General features: G+C 32.3%; 1 protein-coding gene across 7 annotated transcripts in view; it reads right to left on the reverse strand.

Moving 5' to 3' along the window:
* LOC110103468 (histone-lysine N-methyltransferase, H3 lysine-9 specific SUVH4) overlaps positions 1 to 11129 on the reverse strand; it is a 41628-nt gene that overhangs the window by 24859 nt on the left and 5640 nt on the right. For all 7 annotated transcript variants that reach the window (XM_028700123.1, XM_020832208.2, XM_020832209.2 and 4 more), the window contains 3 exons: positions 6731 to 6910; positions 6308 to 6406; positions 3544 to 3642 (listed from right to left, as the gene is read on the reverse strand). In XM_028700123.1, coding sequence (XP_028555956.1) covers positions 3544 to 3642; positions 6308 to 6406; positions 6731 to 6910 — 378 coding nt within the window. The remainder of the gene's footprint in view (positions 1 to 3543; positions 3643 to 6307; positions 6407 to 6730; positions 6911 to 11129) is intronic.

The raw sequence follows: 11129 nt of genomic DNA on the forward strand, positions 1-11129 counted from the left end.
AAACTTCTTATTTTTAATCTTTTCTTGCACATTTGGATTCCACCACCAACTATTTTTACTATTAGGAGCTTTTCCCTTTGATACTCCAAGGACATCTTTTGCAATATTCTTAATATCACTAGCCACTTTTTCCCACATAATATTAGCATCCTCATGCATAGACAAAATCTTAAGATCTAAAATCTTATTTCCAAAAATAATTTTGTTAATATTCTTTAAATGCCCCCATCTAATCCTAGAAAATTGTTTTACTTTATTTTTTATTTTATGCCCCTTTATCTTAAAGTCCAAAACTAATAATCGATGTTGGGTACATAAATTTTCACTCGGAATAACTTTACAATCTTTGCAATCTAAACGATTTAATTTTCTAATAAGAAAATAATCAATCTGGGTTGTACTATATCCATTTTTATAAGTGATGAGATGCTCATTCCTTTTCTTAAATAACGTATTAGCAATTGAAAAATCATAAGCTAAACAAAAATTTAAAATGGTCTTGCAACCTTCATTCGTCGTTCCAAATTAATGGCCACCATGAATGCTTTTAAAATCATCTACCTCTCTACTAACATGTTCATTTAAATCTTCTCCAATAAAAACTCTTTCTTCAAGAGGTATCTTTTGTATTAATTTTTCTAAGTCATTCCAAAAATTTAATTTAGAACTCATATACAAACCTACTTGAAGAGCATAAGCACTTATAATATTAACAATCTTATCATCAATAACAATCTTTAAAGCTATAATTCTATCTCCAATCCTATTAATTTTTATAGCATTATCCTTTAAACTCTTATCTATAATAACACCTACACCATTTCTAGTACGACTCCTACCCAAATACCAAAGTTTAAATCCTAAACTATCAATTTCCTTAGCCTTCTCCCCAACCCACTTAGTTTCCTGAATGCACAAAATATTTAACTTCCTATGAATCATAATATCTATTAATTACATTAATTTTCTTATAAGGGAACCTATATTCCAAGTTCCTATCCTAATTTTAATTTCATGGACTAGCTTCTTTGCCCACATCCGTCTTTGATGTGGGAACCCTTGCTTATTTAACACTGCACCCGGGCGCCGGTGCAGCGACCTTTGCACATTTGTCACTGTATTCAGGTCATACAGCGCGTCGCTTCCAGGGGACACCCTAGCATTAACATAATTTCTTAAAAGATTCATGTCATTATTGTTCGACAAGTTTTACGCAGGCTATCGACTACTTAACGCAACCCTCCACTTTTCTCATCTAGGACTTGGGACCTGGCAACGGCAATGTTAACATTCAAATAACAATTTAAAAAACAAAAATAAACAGTAATTTGTATGCATCAAATTTCCAAGTCCTTTTATGAGCTTGATGATACATAAAATTCGATATGGTCACCCAATGTATTTGGAGTTATTGGCTCTAGATTTTCTGCTCTTACTCATTTTATAGTGGAAGTTTGTCCAGTAGAAGATAAGATTAGAGAGAGTCGCCTTAGATGGTTTGGTCACATAAAAAGGCGATCTTCTGATGACCCGGTTAGGAGAGTAGAGATATTAAATTTGACTTGTGTTAAAAAAGGCAGGGGTAGACCTAAAAAGACTTGAATAGAAAATATTAGGAATGACCTTTCTTTATTAGATTTTAACGAGAATTTGACTTTTAATAAAACACAATGGAGAAAAAGGATTCATGCAGTTGACCCCACGTAGTGGGATAAAGGCTTGATGTTGTTGTTGTTGTTGTTGTTGTTGTTGTTGTTGTAATTGTAATTTGAATGTTATAATTTTCGTTTAGTTTTTTTATGATATCCAATGATGGAAAACATCCAATGATTATGAGTAGGTAGTGCTTGGGCATGGCAAACCTTGGGTGTGCTAGCTTCTTTGGTTCTTTGGTCTTTTGAGCTGTTATTGCTTCTCGGGTTGAACCTTAGTTTCTAGGGTTTGGGCTGTGTTCTTTGGGAGCTTCTTGGTTCCAGCTCATAAATGCTTGAGCTAAAAGTTTAGCTCATTAACATGAAAAGATATTCTTCTTGTTAGCTCATTAAGTAGAGTTGGAACTTTTCTCTTCCCCTTTTTTGTTCCCCCTCAATTTCATTCTGGTGTTGTTTCTCGTGGCTGGTTCTTCTCCCATTGTTGGGTGCTCGTTTCGGTCCCATGTGCTGCCTTTTCGATTTCTTCCATGGCTGCTGTCTCGTGGCTGCTTTACCCGGTTCCTGTGTTGCCTGTTGGTATTCCTCTTCCCCTTACCTGATTGGTTCAGTTGGAAGTGGAATTGGATGTTTGGCTGCACCTTTTTATCTTATAAATTAGAGATGTATTTGTCATGAAAAGGTTGTTCATTATCTTGAGAAAAGTCTCTAAAAATCTGAGGGTTTCTTCTCCTTTCTTGGAAAGCTTGAGAGCTTGTTCAAATTCTCTCTTCCTCCTCTCTATTTCGTCTTGGGCTTCTAACCTCTTCTTCTCTCCGCAAGTTCCACTCCACTTGTATCATTCTTCTTGAGCTTTTGGAATGTGTTTGTTGGCTGATTTGGTGACATTTACTGGAGGAGTTTGGTTGGACGTTGGAGCTTTTGGAACCCCTAATCACTTATCTTATTTTACCCACTTTTCGTTGCATGTGAGGAAACCGCTTGCTGGTTGTTCTGAGGATAGTGTTTTTATTTTTAAATTTTGTTTCGTTTGTTCGACTTTGGATTTTTTTATGTTTTGTTTGGATGTCAGCTTTCTAGATTGAATTGAGTTTTGTTTTAGTTGTCCTAGCGTTCTCCTCTATTGGCTCTTTCTTTCTAGTTTGCCTGCATCAAAATTTTCATGTTCTTAACCACTCAAAGTATATTCACAAATAAACTAAATAGCAAAACATTAGGTCATCAAACTAAATGTCAACAATATGTATTATTAAAATTATATAGACCATTGAGTTTTATGATTCTACAACGAAAAAAATTAACAGTAAAGCCTTGACCCAAACCCACTTAAAAAGTTAATACAAGCTTGCAAGGAAAGGAAAAAAATAAGTTATACATCCACAATCCTCACCAAGCAACAAACCATCCAATGAACAGTCACCATCAATCAATTTAGATTACAAATAGTCCTTACTAAAGACATGAAAAAATCCTCAGCGGATTGTTATTGAATAAACTTGGCCACTATAGCAATTAAATGGCAAAAGGATAACCAATCCACAAACAACTATGAATTAACATGACTTCACGAACAATGAATATTACCACTTAGGAAATTTATTATATAATCAACACTTGTAAATAGATAACTATTTAAAATAGTCTAGGATTAAAGCTACTCATATCATCCTACAACCCCACATTAAAAAAACCCTAACGCCATGGGTAGGGACTTCAATATAATTCCTAATTCTTACAGCAATGAGGATGAATTCTTGCCTAGAAAAGGACTGATGTCCATCATACGAGGAAAAAATAAAAATAAATAAACAAATAAATATTTGTGCACATATAACAAGGAAAACATCTTGCCGCTGAAGATAGCAAAAAGCATAGGAAGCATAAGTGCAGAAACCTGATTAGTAGTAAGAGTCGGTTGCCCTTCAAGCCGACACAGACGGTACTTAAAAACTGTGAACCCAGAAACACCTTTTTCTGCCCAATATTTTACAACCTACAAAAACAAAAAGTGCAAAAGCAACAAGTTGTAAAAGCATAAAGGCAAAAATTATCAAAAACTTGATTCCAAAGAACAGGATTGGGAATGAATAAGAGATTATGAAAAGTAAAACCAAAAGGGCAAAATTTTAATTTTCCATCAAAAAGAATGTGCAGGGCTTCAAAAGGGTGACAATAACGACTATTTAAAAAAATTAGTACAACAAAAATACAACTTCTAAGAGCCTTGCATTCACTAGGAATTTCCGTATTTGTATTAACAACACATAAAATTCTTGAAAGATTTTAATAGACTTTCAAATGTCCTATAATGAGTGAAATTATTAAAATTAACCTTAGAAAATTTTCAAAACCTAAAATCTTAAAAAGAAATAATTAGATCATCAAACATAGTAAAAATCCCATAAACACAAAAGGATCTCTCATGTGACAATGATATTCAATACATGGGGGTTAAAAAAATCTAGAGACGTTTCTTAGGAATGATATTTAAAACATAATATTTGTGCCCCTCCTATTTAAATGAATCTAAAAGTATCCAAAAAAAGACTGCATTCTTATGAATGTTATTCTCTGTCATGGGCCTTTTGTTGGAGTTACCTAAGACTCCAGAGTTTTATCTAATGAAGCATTCAACAACCAAGAAGTCAGCCGGCCCTTCGGTAAACATTATGGTACATTCAATTCATTGACGCCGGAGCTGAGACGTCAATTGTATTAAACTTCAGGCTATATTAAGTCCATTTAGTAGTTATAGGGCTATAGAGGTGAAATGCTTTCTTTTGTTTTGTGTAGCCTAGTATGTTCCTTCTTTTGGGCTATAAATAGGTAGCCAATGTCATGTAATAGATAGATTTGAGATGAATAATATTTGAGTAATTTTTACTCTGTTTTTGGGTTTCTGTATCCTGAATTTCAGGTGGTGATCCCTCTCCCCCAAGGAGTTCTTGGTCCCGTCACCGGATCCTCGACGTGGATTCGTCGAGCCCCTACCTGGCCGGTGTCATTCATACAGTATCTTTACTTTACCCAAAAGCAAGAAATTCTACTCCTATTCAGGGACTCAAAACCAAAAAATTCTAATTAACCATACAGGAGAAGAATGCAACAATCCACAAAACACCAGCAATCATTCTAACAGTAAAAAAAAATCAATATCCAATTTAAAATCATTAACATGTTATACAATCATTCCAAACGTACAAAAAAAAATTCTCAATTTCTTATTGTTATATGCAGGTCGGATGTCTGCATTTAAAATAAACAATTAGCAAGACCAATATCAACATTATCCACTTATTTTGAAAAAAAAAAATCTCACAAACTTATACCCGTCAAAAATAATTAAATAACAAATCATAAACATTTCAATAAAAAGAAACTTTGAAATTTACTAACTCCCAATTTGATCAAGTAAGCAAAACACCATCGAGCAAAACGAATTAAATATCCACAAAAAAAATTTACTAAGTTATTTGTCTTTCATTTGCAAAAGGCCATCTAGACCTTCACAAAAAAAAACAATTTTTTGGGTTCATATCGCAAATATCATAAGTTGATGATGTATAGAATACAAACAAAATCCAAGAAAACACAAAACTACAATCCACTGGAAGGAAGCAAGCAGAATAAATAAAGCAATCAAAAGCAACCATTAAAATACCGTCATGATATACATATTACTACTGAAGTGACATACTATCAAAACAAAGCACTCAAGTTGCAAAGAAAAATTCATCAAATATCACTCTACAATAGTGCCCAAGTTCATAAGAAACCAAAAAAATAAAACAAAAAATGCCTCCAAAAATTTAACTAAAACCACAGAGCAAAATTTACAAATTTTAAAATGTTCCAGCAACAAATGAACACTTCAAGACTACAGCAACAAGAAATCAATCCCCAATATCAATTTGCATAGAATGACAAAGTAAACAAAGAGCCCAAAAATATTCGATTAAGCACTCTAATAAATCTAAAGGTCAATTAGGGCCTGGCACAACCCCGCTGATAAAAGAAAAATAAGTGTGCACGTGTGTGTGTATATATATATATATATATATATATTGAAATCATATATCTCGAGTAATAAAAATATACAACTTTTTAAATCTAGTAGCTTACTCAAAATAACAACTTCAAGCTTTTAAAAAAGATTTTAAATTAAGATTTCCCGTAATCCAAACAAATCTAAGTTACAAGCATATCACAATTAAAATAAACCGAACAAGAAAACATCATTCACATAAAAATTCTCACATGAGGCCACTTAAAAAAAAACTAGACTGACTCAAACACAAGCACACAGTTAAGCTTCGCTCATTTACAACACCCTTAAATAATAGTGGTATGTTTCTTATCTTCCAAAAAAAAAAAAATCTGACGCATTACCAAGAAACCTTAGAGCCTTTTAACAAGAATAAACAGGAAACTTTTGCGCATGCATGACAGGCATAGTTAGTCATAAGAGTTTGCACTTAAAAGAAACCGATAAGAAGCTTTCCAGAAGCTGTACATTTTTATCGTTTAACAAGGAACTGGAAAAGAATACATCAAAGCAAAAGGTGATCATCACTTACTAAGACTAAGCGACACACTGAATGCATAAAAGAATGTATGACTTATGCACGGAGAACAAAGTAATTCGACTTAATACTTACCTTGTATAACCCATCATAGGTATAAACTTTCCCACAGTAACTGTTAGTCGATTCATGCCCACGAATAACTCTTACAGGAACAGTACATATCATACTATTCTGCAGAGAAAAAAAAAAGTACATCAGAAAATTTATCGAACAGATCAGCAAAATAGTATAATGCAGGAACATAAACAGTTCAACAGCACAATAGAGTATATTATTATATATTATGAAATTAGAGTCAATGAAGCAATAGACAATAGAAGGTTACTGATTATGAAATGCATCCATGCCAGGAAAAAATAAAAATACACTTCCAAATTCATGAGGGTGTAGGCTATTAAAATTCGCTGTCCGATCTCTCCTAACCTTTTTTGAACAAATAAAAAACCTTTAAAATTTTAAGTAGAGAATAAATCATATAAAATTGAGGAAACAAACCTTTAAAGCCAAGTTGCCACGTTCCATCTTCTGATCCTGAATCTGATGTCTCCGACCCAATAAATCATTACCCCCCTGCCCAGTATAAATGACATCTTCTGAATTGTCCAAATCATCTTCATAAATGCCAGACAACACAACGCAGACTGCAACTGGAAAGGTGTAACTGAGGCTTTGTAGCTGCCACAAAGCAAAGAAATGACAGTTTGATTAAGATGGCAGAGCATAACACCACCGTAAAACACAAGTAATAGATTATGCAATCATGCCAAAACGAGGTGCTAAATGCCTCCGCACCTCATCGCTAAGGCACGAAGTATTATGCCCTAAAATTTTCCAATTTTGTAATTTTTTTTAGAAATTAGAACTCAAAATACCAACTATTATAAAAGAAAAAAAATTATTCCATTATCTTCTACTTGCCAACTAAGCAAATTTATACAAAGAAATATATATTAATTTGAAAAGAGGTGAAAATTACTGAATTAGTTTCGATTTGCATTTTTACTCTAGTTTTTCTTTACTATTCATTTATTAAAATCATAGTAGTTATTAGTGGAAAACAAAAAATTCCACTAAAAAACACATGCATTGGAATCAAATGGCTGCATCAATTTTCCTAACTATTAAATATTATAACTTATATATTACTTAAGTTTTAAATCCATTTTCTACTTCCTTTCTATTACCCCTATAACCAGTCTCTGGAGCCGAAGCTAAACCAGGCCAAGAGAAGAAAAAGGGCTATAGCGGCCAAAATCCAGAGAACAGAAAAGGGAAAAAAAGAGAAGGAAAGAATAGCAGGAAGGAGGTCAGGAATTCTGTAAGAAAATTGGTTTGAATGAAGAGAAATTTATTTGAGGTAAAATTCTATTTTTTTAGATTTACCATAATTGATTTCTAAGTAAGAAATTATTTATATATTTCAAATCTATCTTAATTTAGGTTGTCTATAAAATGTAAAGAGGTCGGGATAATCTAAGGGATAAAATCCATCTTCCTAACCTAGAAAACGAGGTGACATACTTAATCTCAAGTACAGGAAGTAACAAGTTTTTTTATCTAACTTTTGTAGCATTTCTTTAAATTAATCCTAATAAGAAATTTTTGGGAACAAAAACAATTTCAATTTTATGATAACTTGTTCATTATGAATTTATTTTACATGTACGATATTTTTGTGTACTGTCCTATGATGTCAATGACGTCTGCTATGTGAGTTTGGAAGTTATTGAGGAAAATAATATTATGGGGGATAAACCTATGAAAAGAAAAGAAAAAGCTGAAAGGTAAGCCTTAGTAGGAACCGAATAAGAGGTATACGACTCTTTCTTCTAAAAAGTTAGAATTTTAAAATCCTACCTTCAAGCCTTAGTAGCAACCATCATATGACTTTTATAAAATAGTGTACATGAATAAAATAAGAAATAGAGGAAAAAGCCTAGAAAATTTCATACATTAGCACAATTTTACACATTCATCATTACAATTATTTATTTATTTTATACATGTGTGTTGCTTAGGACAATTATACTTAAGAGACATAATACAAAACAAGCACATACATGAATTGGTTATAGTAGATCCACTGGCAAATGAAATTAGAGAGTAGCCTTAGATGGTTTGGTCACATAAAACAGCAACCTTCCGATGACCCAGTTAAAAAATATATGTATTAAATTTGGCTAATATTAAGAAAGGTAGAGATAGACCTAAAAATACCTTGTTAGAAAATATTAGAAATGTTCATTCTTTATTAGATTTAAATGAGAATTTAAATCTTAATAAGGCAAAAAAGAAGATTAATGACTCATATAGCTGACCCCACGTAGTGGGATAAAGTCACTAATCCACCTAAACATCCACATCCCTACAACACTTAACTTAACATTATATTTTCCTTTTAAAGGTCAACATTCTGTGCCATAAAGCATTGCATGTCTCAGCACCATCTTATAGAATTTTCCTTTTAATTTGAGGGGAACTTTTCTATCACACAAAAAGCACGATGCATTCCTCCACTTCAACCATCCAAGTTAAATTCTACAATAATAAACCCATCTATTTCACCATCGCTCTAAACAATAGACCCAATATATCAAAAACAAGTACTCTTAATAATAACTTGATCGCCCAAAAACTCAATCCCCCCACTAGATCTATTATGACTAAAATTATACTTCATGTATTCGGTTTTAGATATACTCAAATGATAACCTTAGACTCTAAGGTTGACCTCCACGATTCAACTTTACCTTCAATTCCCAGTCAAGTCTTATCAACAAGAAGAATATCATTAGCAAAGAGCATACGCTAGGGTCCATCCTCTTGCAAATGTCTAATAAGAACATCCATGACTAAAGCAAAAATATATAGGATTAAGGCATATCCTTGACGAAATCCAATTGACATAAAAAAAATAATACTTTGTCAAACAACCATCTATTTGAACACAAGAAACAACTCCTGCATGCATATCCTTAATGACTTGAATATAAGCATTAGTAACCCTTTCTTTTCGACAACGCTCCAAAACACTGCTCTTAGAACTTTATCATATGCATTCCCTAAATCAATAAATATTATATGTAGATCCTCCTTATTCTCTCTATAGTTCTCCATCAAACCTCATAATAAATATAAAACTTATATAGTAGACCTACCCAGCCTGAATCAAATTGATTTTAGAAACATTAGTATCGCGTAATAACCAATGCTCCATAACTCTCTCCCATAGTTTTAATGTATGACACATTAACTTAGTTCCTCTATAATTTGCACAATCCTGTGCAACACCTTTATTCTTAAAAATAAGAATCAACACACTCAATCTCCACTCATCTAGCATCTTTTTAGTCTTCAAAATAATATTAAAAAAATTAATAAGACAAGAAATTACCTCATCTCCTAGGCATTTTCAAACCTCTATTGGGATAGGCTTAAATCATAAGCTCCATTATACCAATAAAAAAGGTTATTAACATTTTTCCATTATTATTAAAATTAAGTGCAAAGAACCCAAGCTTTAAAAGGCACAATGTGAATAGAGAAAACTAAGAAGATAATAAAACAAGTTGTTTAACGTTTAGTAAGAAAATAACAAAATGGTAGGAAAAAATGTCAACAAGGGTAGAAAGGCCTATTTGGTGAAGCTTGAGTGGAATCCCAGCACGCTAGCATAGCTCAAGTAGATACGATCACAATGTTGCCCTTCAAAAATTTTAAAGGAAGAAAATTCTTTTCACAACATAATATGCTTGTGTGGCACTTATATGAAAGTTTTTTATCCAATTTAAAAAAAAAAAAACCAAAGCAGCTTTCAAAATTTGATTTCTCCACAACTTCCAGCCACTTATAATAACAATAACCACAGTCAATATCAAACACCAACTAACAATATTAGAATACATAAGAGGTGATGCCACAACAACAACAAGCCTTTGTTCCACTATGTGGGGTGGGCTACATGAATCCTTTTTCTCCATTGTGACCTATTAAAAGTCAAATTCTAGTTTAAATCTAATAAACACAGATCATTTCTAATATTTTCTAACCAAATCTTTTTAGGTTTACCTCTACCTTTCTTAACAAAAATCAAATCTAATACCTCTACTTTTCTAACCGGGTCATCGGAAGGCCGTCATTTTATGTGACCAAACCATCTAAGTCCATTAAAAGAGAAGCATAAAACTAAGTGTTGCAAAGATGAGGATGATCAGCTGGATAAGTGGCTTTATCATTATAGATATGATATGAAATTAAATAAAAATACAAGAAGGTGCTGAGATTAAAAAATAAGAGCGAACATATACAAGAATTTTAGGTTAAAAAAATGAAGAGAACTTACCTATACAGTATACCAAGAAAAACAATGATTAAAAGGAACAACTAAAAGCTAGGAATTTCAGCCAAGAAAAATGCAAGAAAATGACAAACAAACAACGATGACAAAAAAATGATAAAGATGTGCATTGAACCAAAAATAAATAAACAAAATAATCTGGGCAGATATGCGCTTCATGGAGTAAAGAAATCTTCAAAAAAAAAACAATTGAAAATTAAGGAAAGAAGATTACGAAAATGAAGGCCTTTAAATTTCTTGTACAAATGAATACGGATAATGACTAAAGAAAATCATAATTAAAATTCTGCGATTCGAAGTTAGTGTTTAAATATATTGAATAGTTAAAAAAAAAAATTGCCAAAATTTTAAACTATGTTGTCAAAACTTTAGCACTGGGAAACAACAAAATTAGCAAAAACAAAACTAACAACAATAACAACAACATCCTTTGTCCCACTACGTGGGGTCGGCTACATGGATCCTTTTTCGCCATTGTGTCCGGTTAAAAGTCAAATTCTCATCTAAGTCTAATAAAGAAAGATCATTTCTAATATT

Source organism: Dendrobium catenatum, unplaced genomic scaffold (assembly GCF_001605985.2).
Source record: "Dendrobium catenatum unplaced genomic scaffold, ASM160598v2 fragScaff_scaffold_1456, whole genome shotgun sequence".
In the NCBI taxonomy this organism is placed as follows: domain Eukaryota; kingdom Viridiplantae; phylum Streptophyta; class Magnoliopsida; order Asparagales; family Orchidaceae; genus Dendrobium; species Dendrobium catenatum.